We start from the raw sequence: 22,259 nt of genomic DNA, 5'->3' as shown, positions 1-22,259 counted from the left end.
CAAAAAAAAAAAAAAAACAAAAACAAACAAACAAAACAACAACAACACAGAGATCAGGACTGTAAGACTAGTCTCCTCATTTGCGAACTGATAGAGCTGACTGAATTATTTCTAGGGTACTTTTCAGTGCTTACTGATCTGCGACTTTACCTTTAAAGCTCTCCGTCAATTCACTAAATAGCTAATCCGAAAGTATTAAATGTATATTTTGTGTTTCCAGACAAACTGAGCCTTAATTTCTAATCGCCCAACAAAGGCAGACATTTTCTATATAGCAAACTTTTCATATAATCCTATTTTTCCCAAAACCTTCACATGTTCCCACAGGAAAACACTTTTGACCTAAACATAATAAAGTTAAACTTGATATTTTAAAAAGACTTCTATACGAACTGCCCAAAACCTTCCTTCCTCAAACATCTGCTGTTCCCAATGGGCCTGATCTCGCCTGATGACCTACTACAGCAATGGTGCAGCCACAACAGCTAGCCACATTCTTTCATCTTCAGGAGTCCACCAAAATGCCCCCTTTCCTTGATGTTTTTCTCTTTGTTCGTTTCAGAGATGAGGTTTCACTATCACACAGGTGGAGTGCAGTGGTGCGATCAGAGCTCACTGAAGCCTCAAACTGTTGGGCTCAGGCAATCTTCCTGTGTCGGCCTCACAAAGTGTTGGGACGACTGGCGTGAGCCACCACACCTGGCCCACCTTCTTTCCTGAAGCCTTCCTCCAAACCTGCTGTTAGGATAAACCTTCTTTGTTCACTGCTCTCTAACAACAGCCTGACAACCGCCTGTACCTCAATCCCTGCCCCTGCACCACCATCCCTACAAGCCAACCCCAGCGAAGCCAAACTGAAATTGCAGCAGAAGCAAAAGAGAAAAACAGACACATCACAAAAGGGTCTTCCCTAAGCAGCCCAAGGAAAGGCCGACCACCTCCCCAGTAGGACAAGTAGCCAAAGACTCCCAGAGCTGGCTCAAAAACAGCATCAGCACAGTGGAATGGCAGCCGGGGCCAGGGAGCCACCTCAGGAGGTGCAGGCCACAGAAGCGAGCCAAGCTGACAGAGTCGCCCACAGTCAGTGTACAAGTTAGCCACCCAGCATCCTCCCCAACACAAAAACCACATTCCCTCTCTCTTCCACGAGCTCCACCGCCAGACTCTTCCTAGTCACTGAAGCCAACTACCAAGTTTCTGCCTCTGGCTCCTACTGCTTCTATTTTTTAAACAAAATCACCCATGAGATGCGCATCTGCAAATATGGTGGAAGAACAGGCAAAACTTCTGCAGATCACCCAAGAGCCTGGGTGGACCAGTTCAACGCAAGACACCCCTGGGGTGCTAAGGGTCCCTATGCCCTACTTTGCTCTTTTTGACTTAGAGTACACAATGTAAACCAAGGATAGATCCATCCCAGTCACGCAATATGATGACATGTCTTCTACGCTGGAGCACCTCAATCCACCATGTAGCTGCCATCCACTGCCCATTACTCAAATATCGCTTCCATGGAATGCTACGGACTGGCCGTAATTATTAGCCCGCAATTCATCTCCCCAGTGCATTTTCATGAATTCACTGCCACGACCTAAGATATAAACAGAGGAGATACTCTCTGCTGCAGAGTAGAAACAGCCATAAACCGGCACATCTGGACAGCCAGGAACTTATAAGCTGTCACAGAGCAGAACGTCATCCGTCTCTCCCAACTGAGTTGACAAGGACTCCACCAAGCTATAATCTGATATTCCTAAATTCATGAAGACTGAAAGACTCAAAGATCTTATCTTTTCCAGATCCAATCAAAGAGTAAAAAGCATCAGAACGATGACCATATTTTACAATGACCTGGAAGATCTCCAGTCAAATGCGAAACAGATGTGTTTAGAATCTCTTTGACATCCTAACTAATCTAATGAAAGTTGTACCCTACATATCATGAACATAAGTAAACTATTCAGCCTCTGTCAGAGGTAGCACTGATGTGGTATCATGATTAGATTGCCAGAAAATCAAATGCAGCTCCAGATAAATGATCCGAAAGGAGATCATTACCTTCTGTAACATGATTTAGAGCTAAAAGAGGCCCTTGGGATCACGTTTCAACCATTTCACTGTAAAAACATAAAAACCTGCAGTACAAAATGGTTAAGCAACTGATTTAAGAGGCAGAACTCAAATCCATTTCCCCTCATTCCTAATTCTGTGTTCTTTCCAGCAAACCAGAGCGCCTCAGTAGAAAGGTTCAAGATCAACCGTGAATATACCTCTTGCTTGGTTTTTGTGGTGTAACCCTGGACAGATTCTCTCGCCACCAAGCTCTCCAGTGCATCCTGGACTGTGCGGATCTTGTCAGACTGGATATCCAGCTGTAACGTGAAAAATGGCTGCAAAGTGGCAGATTCTTTTGAACTCTGCTGGTAAACGACAGACCTAAGAATTGAAAGCAAAAACAAAAAAAAATTAAGAAACCACTCCTTGTCACTTTCCCTTAAGATTAACCAAGAGGAATAAACACTGAAAATACGATTATTCAATATCACTTTCAAAAGACCATAGAGAAAAGCCAAAAATATCCTGAATTTAAAAAGAATTCTGCTGAATAGCACCTCCTTAGTATTTCTAACAACTAAATCTACCAGCTGATAAATGTTCCCAGCTCGAGTGCCCTGGAAGAAAGCATATTCCGTTCTCCACATTCCTTCCCCTCCTCTCCGCACTGTTATTGACTGCACCAGTTCACCAACGAAACTGTCCTGCCATGGCCTCAAAACGCTGATGCTTTCCATTTTCTCCAATTATCAGGGGCTGCTCTAATAAAATAGAGGAAATCCCAAGGTAAACAGAGGATTTTTAATGGTATTTTCCCCTATAAAAATGTCTTACAAAAAGAAGAAGGGGAGCAGGGTGTGTACGATAAAAAACAAGTTAACATTCCAGGAAAAAAGGCTGCCACCCGTCCAAGAAGGGTGCCAATTTGACCTTGTTTTCTTAGCTGGTTTTTCATTTCTTTTTCTAAGTTTTTCTGAGTAAAAGTTGTGTCTTGGGCCCATCTCTCATTTAGCCTCCACAAGGAACATTCCAGGGGTTCAACAGGGATTCTATTTCTGCAGTCTCGGTGACCTAGTTTCTAGACGGAATGAAATGGGTGTGGACAGGTACTCAGAATTTCCAGAACAGAGGCGGTGAAGACCTCGCTAAAAGCTTTTCTGTCCAGGGTTTAATTAGGCATCTCCATGCTCCTTTACAGTATGAAGACTTCAGGGACAACAGCTCCCTTGGTTCCGAAAACAAACACAGTAGTGAGGAAACCACCCATGAAAGCTAGTGAAGACAGCAAGAAGTGGCCCTCTTGACTCAGTGGTCCTGTATTTTAAGGAAGATGGCACAGGGGAACAAAGGTAGGGAAGGGTCTTCCTGGGGAAACTGAAAAACTTCTGAAGAGGCTGAGTTTTAGAAGAAAATCTTTCAACTGGTGCAAATAAAGAATCATGCTTAATAATAGCTGAAAAGAAGTTCCTAAGTTGTAAAAATCCCTTATCTTTGCTTTACCATTTTTCAAGACGGAACACCAACAACCAATTTCAACACAGAGACCCCTGAGAGGATGTGGCTGGCAGCCGTGACAGAGCCATTCGATCTGAGCCAGCAAGTCCTCCAAAGGGGACGCTGGTATTTTCCATTGGTTACTCTTAGACAGATTTGGGATCTTTGGGTATGCTGACGCTCTGTGGCCCTGCAATTCTAATACTTGACCTCTGGCCAAAACAATGTTCCCCATGCCTCCATTTGAGCTGTCCCTTCATCCTTCTCTCCGATCCCAAAGGGGATGTTGCCACAATCCTAAACCAGGCTGCTGTGCTGACCCCTCACTGCTGCTCGCCAACCTGGATCTCGGCGTCTCCCTGCCAACACAACACATCCCAAGAAGCCATAGGCAGCAGTTGGGGTTGGGCGTTTCCCAGGGGACAAACTGACCACACAGCTGCCAGGGACACTCCAGGGCACCAGAATAGAAAGGAGCCAGTGGAGTGGAGCTCACAGCACACAACACAGAAGGGACTTGTTCAAGGTCCTGTGGCCACTCAACTGGCTTCTAAATCCAGTTCCACAGAGGACCAGAACCCGGCTTCTGAGGGAGTCAGCACAAGTTTCTGAGGTTCTTGTTATTCACCTGTTCAAAGTTGCTGATTCAATCTCAGAACTGAGAGACTGAATCGAGTCCCGATGCCTTAAAAAGGGTGCCGTTTCTTTCGGGTCCACAGCCTTTGGGACAACATTAGACTAAGAGTCTCACTAAAATCCCTGCCCGGGAGGTCACGCCGCAAGGCCTCTGCAGGGAAATCATGCTCTCATGAGGCCCTTCCAGTACTGCTGATGAGTAAGCCTCCTTGGAGATGGTACAAGTTTTGCTGAATTCCACATCACAGTGGTATTGAAAAGCTCTCAGTTACATAAAGAAAAAACTTCCCGAAGAACTTTGTGAATGGGCAAAAAGCTGGTAAAGGAAACTGGCACACAGCCAGGTGCCCAGAGACTCCAGCCCAGTCACGTGTCTGTCTGTATAAAAAGATCTCCCTTCACACTCTAGCTCACCTGGTTCCATCAGTTCAAAAGTCAAGACAGGGAAACAACCTGTCTGTGGATGGACGAATAGAAAAGAAACTGTGGTGTGTATACATGTACAAGAGAATACTATTCCGCTGTAAAAAGAAGACCATGCCATCTGTCACAACATGAATCAGCAGGAGGACATTACACTAAGTGAAATAAGCCAGATACAGGAAGAAAAATATTGCACGGTCCCACTTATACACAAAATCTTAAAAAAAGAAAAGAAAGAGATAGGGAAAAGCATGGTTCCCAGGGGTGGTGAGCGGGAAGGGAGGTGCAGGTCAAAGGACGCCAAGTGGTGGATACGCAGGTGAGTGGGTCTAGAGAGCTGATGCAGAGCATCGGACGAGAGTCACTCTCAGTGCACTGTACTTGGGAGTTTGTGAACTAAGTAACACTACAGGTGCTTTTGCTGTACACACACACAAAGCTGCCTGTGACAGTGAATACGTTCATCTACTTCACTCTAGCAACTCTTTTACTATATTTCATAACATCATGTGTATACTTTAAATATACACAATTTATTAACATAAATAAATGAAATTCCTCCAGGTATATTAATGTCTTCTCTTACCAAAACGCATGGTTTGATTACCTGGGTTTTTGTTGTTTTTTTTTTTTTTTGAGATAGAGTCTCGCTCTGTTACCCAGGCTGCAGTGCAGTGGTGCAATCTTGGCTCACTGCAACCTCTGCCTCGTGGATGCGATTTTAAATGTTGCAATTTTTTTTTGTGAGACCAAGTCTCGCTCTCATTTCCCAGGCTGGAGTACAATGGCATGATCTCGGCTCACTGCAACCTCCACCCCCCGGGTTCAAGCAATTCTCCTATCTCAGCCTCCCAAGTAGATTACAGGCATGTGTCACCTCACCTGGCTAATTTTGTATTTTTAGCAGAGACAGGGTTTCTCCATGTTGGTCAGGCTGGTCTCAAACTCTTGACCTGAGGTAATCTGCCCACCTCAGCCTCCCAAAGTGCTGGGATTACAGGCTTGAGCCACCATATCCAGCCTAAATGTTGCAAATTGTAAATGCTGATGAAGTCTAATATATACATTTTTTTTTCTTATGGTTGTTGCTTTTTATGACCAATCTTATGAAACCTTTGCCTACTCCCAAGTCATGATGATAGACTCCTATGTCTTTCTTCTTTTTTGCATGGTCTCACTCTGTCACCCAGGCTGAAGTGCAATGGCACGATGTGGGCTCACCACAACCCCTGCCTACTGGGTTCAAGCGATCCTCCTGCCTCAGCCTCCCGAGTAGCAGGGATTACAGGTGCCTGCCAAAACACCCGGTTAATTCTTGTATTTTTAGTAGAGACGGGGTTTCACCATGTTGGCCAGGCTGGTCTTGAACTTCTGACCTTAAGTGTTCCACCTGTCTCGACTTCCCAAAGTGCTGGAGTTACAGGCATGAGCTACCACATCTAGCTAAGCAGCTGGCTTTTTTCTTACTCCCTAGCAGTGAGCAGGTGAACTTGATGGCGTGGAAGTGAGTAGCTCCCTGTCCCCTGCAGACACACACCAGCAGGGAGAGAACAAGCCGTGGGGACTGACAAGGGAGGCATCAGGAAGTGCAAGAAAAGAGAAGGCAGTGGAGCAGGGATGCAAACCACCAGGGCCAGGAAGTCTCAAGGCAAGCCTCATCCCTCCCCACTTCACCAAAACGACAAAGCCCTGGAAAAGGCAAATACTGAGTTATTCTAGAAAAGCATAAACCTGATGTGTCCACCAAAAATGCCGGTGATTGGAGTCTGAACAAAATCCGCCTGGCGGGTGACGGAAGTCTTATTCCGGGGGCCCACTTGCTCCCATTCATCCTCACTTCCTTCCCCTTGTTCTTCCTGCTCTTCTTCACGGACCGAGTGGTTTTTGGGGCCATTGGAAATCATAAGTTCTGAAAAGGAGGGAGCATCTGCTTAGGCTACTATTTACAACAAGAATATCAAAAAACAAAAATGCACAGATCTGTCAACTGTCGTTTTAAAAATGAAATCAGGGTGTGTTCTCCACGAAGAGCCATGGCAACCAATTGCAGCAGGTGTGGCTTCTCGGGATCCTGGTTCATATCAATTCCTACGAAAGATGTTCCTGGGAGGACTGGGGAAATGTGAAGACGCTCTGCAGTCCAGGTTACCATGTGGTTAGAGGTGATTTTCTTAGTGAGATAAGGGCCTGAGGCTATGCAGGTGTGCATCCTCAGGGGATGCTCTTGCACCTGGGGTGAACTGAACTGTTAGCCGCAACTTAACTTGGAATCATTCAGGAAAAGTGTCTGTGTATGTATGTATATATGTATAGATAGATATAGTAAGTGTATATATATTGTGTGTATACAGTCAGAAAATATGTTTAAAACTGTTCACTCAGCAATTATAAAAGTATTCATCAAATGATTCTTTCAGCTTTTCTGTATGCTTGATCATTTTCCTAATTAAAAGTTGAAGGAAAATGGCAGAGACTCAGGATAAAGTGCAATTTACCTAAATATAACCTTCTTGGTGGTCTAAGTTATTGTAAGGAATAAATGCTATTTAAAGGGAAAATGACTATCTGAGGGGCAGGGAACCACGTAGTATCTGAGCATGCAACATTTGTTCACAATGAACTCTTGGTGCAACTCTGCGGCCAGTGGACCAGAACCTACTTTCATTATTTGGTGAGAGAAGCTTCTTTAGGTTCACCATTTCCTCATGGAGTCCATTTAGAATGAAGCCTAAATATTCCTCAGCATCTTCTTGTCGACCCTGAAAAGGTCAAATACGATCTCATTAATGTTAACTGATCACTGCCCAAGGCCCGCAGGATATATGGTACTTGCACAATCCAACCGTGCCTCCTCTGAAAGGGAAGATGTAAGGTATTTCCCAACAGTAACATGACGACAAGGCTTTTCCTTGGACAGCTGAAATCCCAAGAGTGGGAGGAAAAGGAGAAACAGATTAAACACCTATCTCTAAACGGGTGGACTAATGAGGATTTTTATTATACTTTTCTATATTTTTGAAATTTTCTTCAATAAATATACATTACCCCCACCCCCCTTTTTTATTTTGAGAGGCAGTTTCGCTCTTCTTGCCCAGGCTGGAGTGCAATGGTGTGATCTCGGCTCACTACAACCTCCACCTTCCTGGGTTCAAGCAATTCTCCTGCGTCAGCCTCTCGAGTAGCTGGGATTACAGGCATGCACCACTACACCCGGCTAATTTTTATATTTTTAGTAGAGACGGGTTTCTCCATATTGGTCAGGCTGGTCTCAGGCTCCCGACCTCAGGCAATCCACCATCCACCAGCCTCAGCCTCCCAAAGTGCTGGGATTACAGGCGTGAGCCACTACACCCAGCTTTTTTTTTTGGAGATAGTCTTACTCTGTCACCCAGGTTGGAGTGCAGTGGTGCGATTTCGGCCCACTGGAACCTCCACCTCCCGGGTTCAACACTGGCACAGCCAAAGTGTGCTGAAGAATCCCACAGATTCTCCTGCCTCAGCCTTCCAAATACCTGGGACTATAGGCATGTGCCATGATGTCTGGCTAATTTTTGTATTTTTAGTACAGATGGGGTTTTGCGACGTTGGCCAGACTGGTCTCAAACTCCTAACCTCAGGTGACCCCCTGCCTTGGCCTCCCAAAGTGGTGGGATTACAGCTGTAAGCCACTATGCCTGGCCACATTACCTTTATCACAAAAAAAGTTATTTAAAAAAAATTCTGTCTTGGGCAAATGAAATAGAAGATGAAGAACTAGACGTCCAGGGCCAGTTCACTGTTCAACTGCAAGGGTTACCATCTGAGCAGTGACGTCAGCAGTCTGGTACGTCTGCTTCTGTCTTTGATGATGGACAACTACATGGGAAAGAAGTGAAACTACATGGGGAAAATCTCCACTGATTTAACACTGAGCTGTCTTACACATACGTCGGCAAAATCATTCACAGATGAGTCACCCGAGAGTTTTATAACCCCACATCAGGAGTGTTTGATTCCGTTACTTATCATCATCAGCTAATATTTCATCCTACACAGCACAACTGCCTATTCCAGGGACTTGCAAATTGTTCTGTTTGAAGCATCTAGGAAACGGCATTCAAGCTGACTTGCCCTCTTCAAACAGTAGAAATGGACAGCATCTGCTGGTGTGAGTGCATGCTCTGCAGGTGTGGTGAAAAGGGCAAACACTGGCACAGCCAAAGTGTGCTGAAGACTCCCACAGCAGGCCTGCTGGCTCTCCTTGGAAAGGCCTGCTTGCAAGGTTGGACTTTTTGTCTGGTGCCTGGGAACTTGGATTTCAGAAAGGTTCCCAAGGTTCCATTATCTGATATGGGATTCTGCCTAAACTGTTTGTGCAAGCAACATGCTTTCTGCTGAACACTTGTTTTCCTTCAGGGAGTTTGGACTTTTGGTTCAAGGTAGGCAGAGGGTACCTACGGGACCAGCCCTCAGTAAAAACCCTGGACACTGAGTCTGTAATGAGCTCCCCGGTAGACGGCACTTCGCATGTGTGCTGCTGTCACAGTCTGGTGCTGGAGGAGCGAGGTGCAGCCTTGTGTCTGCAGCCGGGCTTGGGGTCGGGGGGAGTCTGGAGGTTTCCTCTAGGCCCTGCCTCATCCGTCCTTTCCCTTCCTGACTGCATGCTTTTGTTGTCATAAATCAGCTTCTGCATTTTCTGAGTTCTTCCAGTGAATCACCCAAGCTCACATTATCCCCCAACATATCCCATACCAATGTAACCATAAAAAGGTGCTTTTGTTCACAGCCTTATCTCTGTGCACGATCTTACAGGGGTTCCTGAACACCCACTTCATCTCTGCCTCCACTTGAGCTGGGTGGCCCCCTCTGGCTTCTAAGGCATCTCTATGCTGTGGATCTTTGTACTTCTCTTGTTGACTACTCATTTGAGTTACAGATCTCATTCCCTTACTGAGGGCAGAGGGCGCACTTTACCCCATTTCTGCATCCCTAACACCATGTTCCCATCACTTGGGAAATGCAAATTCCAAGCCAATACCAAAAGCTGCATTGCGAGCGTTTAAAAAGTTTAAAACTCTCTGCTGCCCCTGGTGGTATGCTGCTATGATGCTCTGGACATTCACTTCCCAATGAAACTTCAAGTGAACTCTACTTAAGTGGCATTTTTTCAACTATTTTTCTCTCTGAATCCATTTCGTTAAGCATCATTTCGATTGCTTGTACGGATTCTTCACAGATAGGGAAGAAAGAAATGCTCCAGTTAATTGTGCTAAGCGTGGCCCAGTTCACTCTCAATAGCCCCAGGGCCTTTTATAAGGGCGCCTTGGCCCCTTGGTCCCATGCCTTTAGTAACAAAATATGTTATTTTAAAAACTGTATGTAAAGGGCAGGGCGCGGTGGCTCACGCCTGTAATCCCAGCACTTTGGGAGGCCGAGGCGGGTGGATCACGAGGTCAAGAGATCGAGACCATCCTGGTCAACATGGTGAAACTCCGTCTCTACTAAAAATACAAAAAAATTCAGCTGGGCATGGTGGCGTGTGCCTGTAGTCCCAGCTACTCAGGAGGCTGAGGCAGGAGAATTGCCTGAACCCAGGAGGCGGAGGTTGCGGTGAGCCGAGATCGCGCCATTGCACTCCAGCCTGGGTAACAAGAGCGAAACTCCGTCTCAAAAAAAAAAAAAAAAAAAAAAAAACTGTATGTAAAGGAATCAAGTATATCAAAAAGCTACTTAAGCCTGTAAGCATGGTGAAGACACCAGCTCTTCTGAACACTGCCATCATTCCGGGCCCAATGGACACCACTCTACCCCAACGGCATACAGTGCGGTGGTTAACACAGCTTGTCTTGAAAACTGGGCTCTGCCAGCTACATTAGCTATATGACCTCAGCCAGTGGCTTTCACTTCTCTTAACTGTAACAAGTAGATCATAATCATACCTTACTCACAGAGTCAACTAAGTTACTATATGTAAAGTACCAAGAACAGTGCTTGGTGCGCCACAGAAGTTATCTGAGTGAGGTCAGATGATGACAGCTGCGACACACTTCAGTTCATCCAAGCAATGGACCCTATTACAAACCCACATGTACTTATAGTGCTGGAGACAGAGGGCAAATATCGAATAAGTAACAGTTACCACACAATTGCTGGAACAAAAGGCAACACTTGATACTAGCTACTTAGAGAAGTCTCAAACCTTTTCAGACAGGCTTGACTTGTTAACTGTCAGGAGTCTGTAAATATACGTGGGCTCAAAGGCAGCTCCAGGGCGAATATCCCTCGCCATTTTATCTCCAAGAGCTGCAACGGAAACAGGACACAGATTTTTCTAACTACAATGAAGTCCTAAAAGATGAAAAAGCAACATCATCAAAACCCCCCGCCTCCCACCTGGCTGAATGTTGAGAACAGCATAAGTCAAAAGACAATCTCTTCCCAACAAGAATTTAAGTCAACCCCCAATATGTAATAGCCATCAACAAAACTTTTCTACTAACCTTGTCGAGGTTTCGGAGGTACTGGCATGTTAGTAAACTCATTCATTAGCCGGACACTAAACATGGGGAGAAAATGTTAAACAGCGCAGTTTTTAAAATATAACTTTTACTAAGGAGCTTTGATGGCTAAGGAGACTATCAGCTATATGAATATAGTAGATTTCAGGTAACAATGCTACTCGCTAGTGAACTCAAGTCTTTTCTATATAAATTTTTGCTCTATTTTAAGTGATATAAGCTGGTAAACACTAAAATATTTTCTACTGAATCTGAAGAACACGGATAAACAATGCTCCGATTCCATTTCTGGTTAAAATCCATATAAAATCATGAACAGTAGATTTTTTTACTAAACTATTTCAATTCTAATTATCAGAGGGGAAATAAAAACCGCACCACTTAACCCATCTCTCACCGCCTTACTTACAAGCTGTCTATCATGGGTGTTGACGTACAAGGCCTTTGCACTTTGGAATATAGAGGAATGAACTTCATCAGGTGATACATTGGAGGGCAAGCAACCAGTGCCTGCAGTGTCTAAACAGTGGCAGTAAGGAAGTGTAAAGGAAATGAAACAGACACACCAAATTCCCTAAATGCACATTAAGCGCAAGAACATCTTTAAAAACCTAAGTAAGCCAAGGATGTTGAACTACTTAGAGATGGAACCACAAAAAGGAATAAACCAAATAAACGTGAGGATAACTCGCCTGTGAGATCCATGTAAGGAGCTATGAAGCAGTCGGTCATTTATCTTCAAGAACTTGGCTTAACCAAGATAGTTCAGTCCATTAAAACCAAATTTCCAGTTGTAAGTGGTTGCTCTGCCCTACTATCTGTGACCTTTTTGATGAGAGTAAGCTTGCCTGAAGCCCTCATTCACATCCCAACATACCCTCTTTCTTAGGGGGAGACGGACTGGGGTCAGGAATAACCCTGTTGATAAGCAAGGTAGGCAACCAAGTAACAGACCATTTAGGGCCAGATGGCCCGGGGAAGCTGAACTAAGTCAAATGCACCCAAAGGAGACAGCACTGCAGCAGGCCGGCCTCGCGGACAGCCTCCAGGAAGGATACAGCATTAATGTAGCACCAGTTTCCTTTATTGATCAGCCCACGGGGTTGCAATGACACTGGTTTATGGATCAGGGTTACATTCTCCAGTAACTCTGAAAGAATGAAGAAGCATAGTTAAGAAATTAATGACATCTGGTATAAAAGACATTTAAATCATTTCATATGCTCTACTCTGGGAGAGCATTTAACATCCCTCCAATAAAGCACATATCCAAAGAAAACGCACACTGATAAAGCTTCATTCAAGTACACTAATTAATTAAACTTCTTTTCAAATAATATTTTCCTACAAACAGAAATATTTATTTATCTTCCCGGAGGAATGTAACTAGGGAACATGAGAGCTACCTATTTTAGTGAGAAACAAAAACATTTTTAAATGGTATCGCTGTTAGAGAATAGATTTGAGAGACACACCCTTTCTTCCCTGAACACTGTTAGACAGGTGTGTCTCATTAGCAGCAAGGCCTTTCCGACACTATACAGAAAAGTGTCTGTGCAGAACCCGAATCTCAGTCATCTCCACATACCTAGCAACTAATGCCGACCCTACATATCAGCACTGTGGGGTTCAATGGCTGTTCAGTGAGTAAAGACACTCCTTTCAGAGAAACCTGTATTCTACAAATTAAACTGTCCATTAGAAACCCAACTTAGCAACTGTTTTATATACTGTAATTCCCTATTCCATTTACAAACACGCCGCTTAGCCTCGGGCGCACGCCCTGCATGGATATCACTCTGTGAATGCCATCTTTAGAGAATTAACCATCAGAAATGCTTTAAAACAAGACACGATCTCCCCCGGTCCCACTGTGAATCTTCTAATGGTGATGGCAACACTTTATAAACCCTTCTACATTTAGCCTACTCCTCACAATTTAATTGGCTGGACTTAATCCTTAGTCATTTAGGAGTATCACCACTGTTCCCCTTTCACCAATAAGGAAACAGAGGCCCCCAAAGATGAACTGACTTACCTGTGATCACACAGGAGCCAGGCAGCACGGCCAGGGCCTGAACTCCATCACCTGCAGCCAATCCACACTATCTCCTTTACTTTTAAATTGTACACTAATCATAACTCACAAATATATACATCTACCATGTACCGACAAAAATAAAAAATTCATTTTAAAATAGAGTATACTAAACAAACAAAGTGTATACTAGGAAAGAAAAACTAAAATGGCATACATTTGGTACTAGCACCCAGCTAAGGTATCGCTCAAAAACGAGCGTTTCTTTTCTCAACTACATTGTACTGGCAGACCCCAGGCACAGCAAATGAAATTAACTTGCAAAATACAAATCAATCTCTCTCTCTCTCTCTCTCTCTCTCTCTCTCTCTCTCTGACACACACACACACACACACACACACACACACACACACACACACACACACCCTCATTCCCTCCTTCCTATGAGAATAAATGTCCTCTTCCTCCTTCTAAATGAAGCAGCATAGGGAATAATTTCTGCATAACTCTTCTGTCAAAAGTAAAACATTACAGATTCTGTGGAATCTGCTCAGTTAGAGTAAGTTTGCAAAGCTCCCCTCTCTCTTAATATGGAATACAGAACTGGGCCCTGAAATAAACAAACGGATCAGTTACGAACTGAACCCCAAGCCTGCATGTGGTAACGCCCAGCAGAGACAGTCCCTGTCATGTGGGGGACACTCTGCTAGAAATTTTGTGTGTACTATTCATAATTATCATAACAACCCTACTGTCAAAGAGAGAGTTACTAACCCCATTTTACAGATGAGAAAACTGAGGTCACATAAGAGCTGAAATGATCTGTAAACCTGGGTCTCCCTGACTCAATAGGTTGAGCCCTTTCCTCAATATCTAATGGGCTCCACTTAAAAATCCCTTTTACTCCAAGTTTTCAGATACTTTTCCCCACAGGCTTACAGTCTATTTACAGTGGATTTTTACACTTGTCTTTAAGCCATATCATCACAACAGTCTATCATTTCTAGTGTGTGCCACAGAACAGCAATTAATATAACTGCACTGCTAAGATTGCACATTTTTGAATAACCATCAATACTCTAACGTAAAGGTATAGTTGCTAAATAAAAAGTCCAGCATGATTCCAGCAAGCCTTTGCCATAGCATTTTTGTATCAAATGACAATATTTTTTTACCTAACCTTAAGACTCAAAACCTGCTATCTTTTTAACATAGAAACCTTTTTTTGAGACGAGTCTTGCTGTCACCCAGGATGGGGTGCAGTCTCGGCTCACTGCAGCCTGTGTCCCAGGTTCAAGAGATTCTCCTGCCTCAGCCTCCCACGTAGCTGGGATTACAGGCACGCACCGCCAAGCCTGGCTAATTTTTGTATTTTTAGTAGAGACAGGGTTTCACCATGTTGCCCAGGCTGGTCTCGAACTCCTAAACTCAAGTGATCCACTTGCCTCGGCCTCCCAAAGGGCTGGGATTATACGCGTGAGCCTTAGTGAATGGCTGAAACCTTTGTTAAAAGACATGCTGCCTTTCACTGACAGGCGAGTAAATGCTTGCTGAGTCCTGGGAACCGGGGAATGAGGGCACATAGATGAATGCGAGGTGGTCCTGCCCTAGGCGAGCTCACAGACCAGTGAAAGGAAGGAATGCATGTCCCTGGCCGCAAACGCATACTGTGCGGGCTAAACCGAGGGGCTGTTGGGGGATGGGGGAAGGATGCCTAGTCCCATCGAAGGGATGCAGAAACTGGGAAGGTGAGGGACTAGAGACAGCAAATGGAAGCTGAGGAAGAACAGAGATACTAAAAGGTTATCAATGGCTCAGGCAGTGGTGCCATCCAGCTAGAGGAGGAATACAACAGGTTACTTTTTGTTTCATGTGGTGATGAGTTCAGTTTTAGAGATGTTGGTAAGAGGTATCCAGATGACACCAGGTAAACAGTATGTTTATACTCAGACCAGCAAGTGACTGATCTATTACTGAGACCAAGTCTCACTCTGTCGCCCAGGCTGGAGTGCAGTGGCACTCCTGGCTCACTGTAACCTCTGCCTCCAGGTCTCAAGCAATTCTTGCGCCTCAGCCTCCAGAGTAGTGGGGACCACAGGTGTACACCACCATATCCAATTATAATTATTACTTTAGAGACAGGATCTTGCTCTGTTGCCCAGGCTGGAATGCAGTGGCGCACTCACAGCTCACTGCAGCCTCAACCTCCCAGACTCAACAGATTTAAAATCACACAAACACACACACAGGTCCCCACAGTGCAGGGCTGGAAGAGGAGAGAAGCAAGAAGCGTGCGGGGCAGCGTGGGGGAGTGGAGACAGCAAGGCAGGCTGCTCAGCCGGAAGCCGGGCTGCGGAGGGAGACAGGATCACGGACACAAGGAGCTAGGGATTCAGGAAGATGCAGCAGAGTTTCTGGGTGGGGGAGTGAAAGAGCAGCTTCAGGTTTCTTGATGACAGGGGAGGAAAGGTCTTCTAGGGCAGTCATGGTGAAGATGCCGGACGGAGGCGAGACAGGGCTTGAAGACGTTCATTCCCATTTAGCACTGGTACTGCAAGGAAATGAAGGAAGCCACCAGGGCCAGGCATACAAGATCTGCCTGAAAGTTCCCTTCCATGCCGACCTGTTCTGACAGACTGAAAAACATGCTTTGTGAGGAGTCTAACTCCACTCTTAAAATGAAAGCAAGGATGGAGTGCAGTGGCTCACGCCTGTAATCCCAGCACTTTGGGAGGCCGAAGTGGGCAGATCACAAGGTGAAGAGATCGAGACCATCCTGACCAACATGGTGAAACCCCATCTCTTATTAGTAAAAAAATACAGAAAATAGCTGGGCGTGGTGGCACATGCCTGTAGTCCCAGCTACTTGTGAGGCTGAGGCAGAAGAATCGTTTGAACCCAAGAGGCAGAGGTTGCAGTGAGCCAAGATCATGCCACTGCACTCCACACTCCAGCCTGGTGACAGAGTAAGACTCCATCTAAAAAAAAAAAGGAAAGCAAGTGCAGAGCAATCAGGTACCGGCTGCCCTAAGCTCTGTCTGAAAACGTAGCTCCTTTTTTTTTTTTTTTGAGACAGTGTGGAGAAGGGGTTTCGCAGTGCTAGCCAGGCTAGTTGAAGTGCTGGGATCACAGGCAGGAGCCGCTGCACCTGGCCTCCCTTCATATTCTTATCTGAGTTACGGGCCCAGAATAATCTGCACAGCCTGGAGGCTTGGACATTCAGTCTCCATGCAATCAGAAGATGTATAAATCAACCTTAAACTGACTCTTTTCCAGCATTCATTTGTGAAACGGCACGAACTGGTCAGACAGAAACCTTTAGTTTCTACACCAACCCTTCCCTTAAATCAATGCCAGCTTCCAGCTTGCTTATTTTGAGATGCAGGCAGGTTAAAAAGCAGTTTCACTGTTTTTCTTCCACGGTATTAAAATCAAGTCTTTTAGCACCACCTAGTGGTGTATTCAATAGCTGCAAGCAACATCATTTCACAGACACACCTACAAAAACGAAAGGAGCAAAACCTCTGAAACAGAACACATGGACCCTCAGGACATGTGCTAGGGAATGTAATCCACCTCTTCAAGCCTTTGACAGTCTTTGAAAGCCCATTCTGGTACAATATTGTTAAATGTAGAATAAATACAGACTTGGAAAATACAGAGGAGACACTGAACAATCTCCATTTTTTTCTTTTTTTGTGAGATAAGAGTCTCACTGTTGCCCAGGCTGGGGTGCGATGTCGGCTTGCTGCAACCTCCTCCTGCTGGGTTCAAGCAATTCTCCTCCCTCAGCCACCCAAGTAGCTGGGACTACAGGTGCCTGCCACCATGCCTGGCTAATTTTTGTATTTAGTAGAGATGGGGTTTCACCACGCTGGCCAGGCTGTTCTCAAACTCCTGACCTTGTGATCCGCCCACCTCGGCCTCCCAAAGTGCTGGGGTTACAGGTGTGAGCCACTGCACCCAGCTGATTTTTCTTAATGATTTTATCTAGTGGCAAGTCTTTCATAAACTATCATATCATTCTGTTATTACTCTCTTATAATGATTCTAAATCCTAATCTTAAGAGTAAGACTGATTGAAGGCACTCAAGATTCTCCACACTGTCTCCATGGTAGCTGACCTCATCACTGTGTACCTGGTATTAGTGGTGTATGCCTCTTTCTCTGGATAGGAGGCTCCTTAAAAACAAGACTCATACTGCCAACTGCTAAACAAGGCCCTCCCCATCCAAGGTAACAGGACTTAGTGGCCTTCTGTGTCCTCAGCCTGTTGCTGCCACCCCTATCAGCCGCAAGAGGCCTCCGTTCCTTGTTTACTGCCCCCAACACTCCTCTGCCAGTGATCACTTCTCTCTCTCTCCAAATAGCTGCCGTCTGTTCCTTTCTGATCTTATGCCTTAGACTACCCTCAAGGCAAGGCTAATCATTACTCCAACTAGACAGTGTGTGGCATACAGTAAGTTCTCATTAGACATTAATACAGGATGAATCAAACATCTAGAGATTAAAGTTATTGGTTACGGCAAATGACTCCATTCAAATTTGTTAGAAATGACTCAACAGACTTTAAAGGTCGTTTAGCTCATGGTCCAAAAAGTCTAAATGATAGCTCCCATGAAGAAGCACAGTAAAGGCAAGGGACCCAGACACACAGACCAGAAGACTGAGGTTCCCAGCCTGGCCCTGCCACTTCCTTCATCTGCAGATCACTCCCCACCTGGAACAGATAAGGAGCTGCACCATGCTCAGCTGTAGCAAAAATGAGCACACATGTAAATACACGAGCAGAGCACTCCCAGTAAGAGGGTCAGCTCACTACAGAATCCCCCTCTAGAAAACAAAGAGGTAACAGAGGTGGAAGGAGAAGGGAAAAGCAAATTAATTTATGTAAGAGTTTGAGAAAATCAACAATTTTCAGCATCTCAAGAAGAAATGTTAGCCCAACTTCCTTAAAATCTTGACAAGTTTTAAACATCTTGACATACAGGTATTGATCGACTTATGACCTATGCAACTTACGACCATTCGACTTTACGACCACAATCGCTAGCCACGACCGCTCCACGTCTGGCAGCGCAAACGTTGCCCAGCTGGGCGTACGACAGTGCGGACCAGCTTCCGGCAGCACTACCATCTCCGCGTGCACCATTTCAACTGTACATATAGCCTACTCAACTTACGACCAAATCATGTTACGACCGGTCCGCGGTCCCGGCCGTGGTCATAAGTCGAGCACTAGCTGTACTAAGGATATATTAATGAAGTTCTATTTGGGGCCTGGTGTGGTAGCTCACACCTGTAATTACAACACTTTGGGAGGCTTTGGCAGGAAAATCATGTGAGTACAAGAGTTCCAAGATCAGCCTGGGCAATAAAGACTGCTACTACACAAAGACAAAAATACCAACTGCACACGGCGGTGCCTGCTCGTGGTCCCCGCTGCTCAGGAAGCTGGCGCAGGAAGGCGGCACAGGAAGGCCACTTTAGCCCAGGAGTTCAAGGCTGCAGGGAGCTATGACCACGCCACCGTACTCCAGCCTGAGTGACAGAGTGAGACCGTCTCTTAAGAAAAAAAAAATTTTTTTTTAAATAAATTTCTTAACGGATAAGCACAGACTGAAAAATAAAAAATAAAAAAAAATAAAGTTCCATTTCAAGAGGGATGATTCTAAGAAATGAGATTAAATACTTATTGTCAAAGATTTTCTCTTAAGATCCAAACATTCAAAAAACTGTTAGGGTCCAGTTTTGTAACATATCACATGTGCATTATTAAGGCTTCCATCCTGAATCATTTCAGTTACCATAAGCTGAAGGAGACACTAGCGCTTCATGAAGTTCATGAGCCCCTCTTCTCCCTCGTAATGAAAGAACAGGGGCGCAAAACCAATTCTAATTCCTCCTAAGACTGGACTGGATTATGTTTGAGTGAATGAATCCTACTGTTATATAAAAGTCAGGTCTTATGGACAAGCCAGAGCTAATACCACTTTCCAATGTCTAATATCCCTCTGTTCTACTTGATTAAATTCCTCTTTCAGCATCAACATTTCCATTTACTACTTTATTCCTAGTCTAAAGCCCAATATGCAGTCTAATTATGGAGGCTAAAAGAATCAAAATGAGGAAGGCAGGCCACCAAGGATACAAGGCAGGGAATTTCTAGGTTGAAACTTTAAGTCTGACCTGTGTTCCAAAGTCACTGTCATTGGTTTATCTATTTCACCTTCTTTTAGGGCACATAATCCGAAGGTGACTGTTAACTTTTCCTCCAGAAGCCTTCTTTTCAATTCCTCATTGTTGGTATAATTTACTGTTTAACTGTTCAGACAGCAACTTTAGAAGATGGCCTCCCTAGTCCATCTTTGTCATGGGAGTTGGTGGGGCTGCCTAGAACAATGTTTGTGAAAAGGCACAAAATGCCATCCTGTACTTCACTTTTGTAATGACTCACATTAAAAGGCTGAAATGAAACTTAACTCATATGAAATCTGCTGACATACAGAAAAAAGGAGTTGCTTAACAACCTTTTTTAAAGACATACAGGGTAGATGGCAGCTCACTTGGGTTGTCACAAATCAGCCCGCTAAAATTGTCTATAAACTCAAAGGCAATATCAGCACTGTAAACTTTTGTGTCATTATAAGCTATAATTATTCTTACACATATTTTACACATCAAATTTTGTTTTCCTAGAATTTGGACTTAGGGGTCCTATAACCACTTAAAATCCATCATCAATATGCAAGGTGCAGAACTCTGATTCCTAGAACTCAATCTCAATAACTGACCCTAATCGACATTCTGATGTTGTTGGCCTGCTTTTCTGTCATCTTCCTAACTGTCCAGAACATTCTCCAAGTGCATTTCTTTTCCTCGTTACTATCAATTTGGAAGAACACACACTATCTTGGCCACCGAACCAGGTGGAGGTCAGCCAAGGGACCAAAACGTACCACTACCCACTGGCTTTCAATCAACTTACGTTTTTTAAGTGGAACGACGTTTAACAAGTATGAGGATATAAGCATATCAAATCAGATGTGGACAAAACTCTCACTCCACAAGGCTGGGTTCCTGCAAGCAGGTGCCGTAACTTTTTAGCTTACAGCACGCTACATGACCATTGCCTGTGCCACTTCAGAATCTGAAGAGGAAGTGCAAAGTATCCGAGAAACCATTTCCCCCAAGGAGCGGGGACAGTATATGCATGACGTATCAACTGCCAGAGCAAAGACCAGCCTTAGGGTATACAGCCATGCTTCACGACGGAGATACGTTCTGAGAAATGCCGTATTACGTGATTTTGTCATCGTGCAATCACACACCTAGATGGTACAGCCAACTACAAACGTAGGCTGTATGCCAGAGCCTAGTGCTCCTATGCCACAACCCCCATAGTGTGTTGTGCACTGAATGCCACAGGCAACTGTAACACAATCACTGGGCACTAGACATTTTTTAGCTCCATTATCATCTTATGGGATCACCGACACACATACGGTCTGTCATTGATTTAAACATCATTAGGCAGCACGTAACTGTATCTTCATTTACACTTAAATGAACATGGACAGGGTAATTCATTTGAGAAGACCCAAACTGTGGTAACTGTTTCTCTATCCAACAACTTTTAGGCATAAAACCACTGTGCAAAATCAAATAAACAGGTTTTGACTAACAATTCGTAACAAATGACATTGCTAGATACTTCAACGAAGTGTTTATAGAGCTGTTCGAGAGCTCAGTTTTCCTAGTTCTCTTTCACTGGAATTTTAACTTAATTTGTTGGGCACTTGGCACTCTCCTTACCCAGCATTATTTATATTCTGTTAAAACAAAATACACTGCTGCATAACTTTGAAAGCAAAACATCAAATACAAAATAGCTCTATGTATGACGTGGAAACATCTGATATAATTTAAACTAGTAATATGACAATGCTCCTTAGTAAAGACCCGGGAAAAGTTCAATGTTCACTAAAAGAGTATGTTCAATTTCAAACATCACATGTTCGTCAACTCCAAATGATCTGTGCTGAGGGAAGCAACAGCAAAGGCGCCCCCCACATGTCTGCCATACTCAATAAGAGTGTCATTTTGGGTTTTTTTTTTTTTTTTTTCCTTTTTTTTAGAGAATTCCTAAGTCTCAAGGAGTGTCATGTTTTGCAACTACTTTCAAACACAAGCTATTAAGTTTTTTGGTTTTTGAGACAGTCTCACTCTGTCGTCCAGGCTGGAGTGTAGTGGCACCATCTCGGGTTTACAGGAATCTCCACCTCCTGGGTTCAAGCGATTCTCGTGCCTTAGCCTCCTCAGTAGCTGGGATTTCCAGGCATCACCACGTCCAACTAGTTTTTGTATTTTTAGTAGACACGGGATTTCACTATGTTGGCCAGGCTGGTCTCGAACTCCTGGCCTCAAGTGATCCGCCCACCTTGGCCTCCCAAAGTGCTGGGATTACAGGCATGAGCCACCGTGCCTGGCTGTATTAAGTCTCCTTTTGTTGCCTCCTACTGAAAACTGGCAACTGTCCCCTCAGACCAGTCAGTGAAACACAGCGCCTCTCCAACCCGCAGCAGGACAGGCCTTGTGTGTTTAGATTCCTACTTCCTTTGGAGCTGAAGGAAGTCACTGAGTGTTTCTGCTGACATGCTCTTCCCTGGCGTGTCCTTCTCCTCTTAAATGATGGTTTATGCTTTAAAAAAACAGCCAATGGAACAAAATGTTGACACGTAACCTATACCAAGGAGATGGCCTTGCCATCAAGAAGGTCCAAGTAGAACCTATTCAAGTGGATAAACAGTTTTAGAGTAATCAAGAGTTTAATGTATTTCACTTCAAAATGCCTTACGTGATTCTTTTTCTTTCAGTTGATCTGCCTTCTTAATTTCACTTCTGGTGGCATAAAAACTAGTTGGTGTTTATTAAGCAGATTTAATGATAGCGGAAATAGTCTAGAAATGAGGGTATTTGAAACAAATAAACCTGAGATCAAAAAAACAAACAAGCATTTCGTGTGTGTGTGTAACTTTTTTTTTTAAGAGATGGGGTCTCAGTATGTTGCCCAACTGACCATTTCAAGTGTGTGTGTGTGTGTAACCTTTTTTTT

The 22,259-nt window shown here is 44.3% G+C and overlaps 1 protein-coding gene across 3 annotated transcripts in view; it reads right to left on the bottom strand.

Annotated features, from left to right (window-relative positions):
- USP10 (ubiquitin specific peptidase 10) overlaps positions 1-22,259 on the bottom strand; it is an 85,888-nt gene that overhangs the window by 10,387 nt on the left and 53,242 nt on the right. For all 3 annotated transcript variants that reach the window (XM_017543630.1, XM_017543632.1, XM_017543635.2), the window contains 7 exons: positions 12,164-12,255; positions 11,515-11,624; positions 11,088-11,143; positions 10,787-10,890; positions 7,268-7,367; positions 6,340-6,517; positions 2,271-2,436 (listed from right to left, as the gene is read on the bottom strand). In XM_017543630.1, coding sequence (XP_017399119.1) covers positions 2,271-2,436; positions 6,340-6,517; positions 7,268-7,367; positions 10,787-10,890; positions 11,088-11,143; positions 11,515-11,624; positions 12,164-12,255 — 806 coding nt within the window. The remainder of the gene's footprint in view (positions 1-2,270; positions 2,437-6,339; positions 6,518-7,267; positions 7,368-10,786; positions 10,891-11,087; positions 11,144-11,514; positions 11,625-12,163; positions 12,256-22,259) is intronic.

The sequence above is a fragment of the Cebus imitator genome, unplaced genomic scaffold (assembly GCF_001604975.1).
Source record: "Cebus imitator isolate Cc_AM_T3 unplaced genomic scaffold, Cebus_imitator-1.0 Scaffold159, whole genome shotgun sequence".
NCBI lineage: Eukaryota > Metazoa > Chordata > Mammalia > Primates > Cebidae > Cebus > Cebus imitator.
Note: the sequence above shows the minus strand (reverse complement) of the source record. Positions and strands in the feature narration are given on the sequence as shown.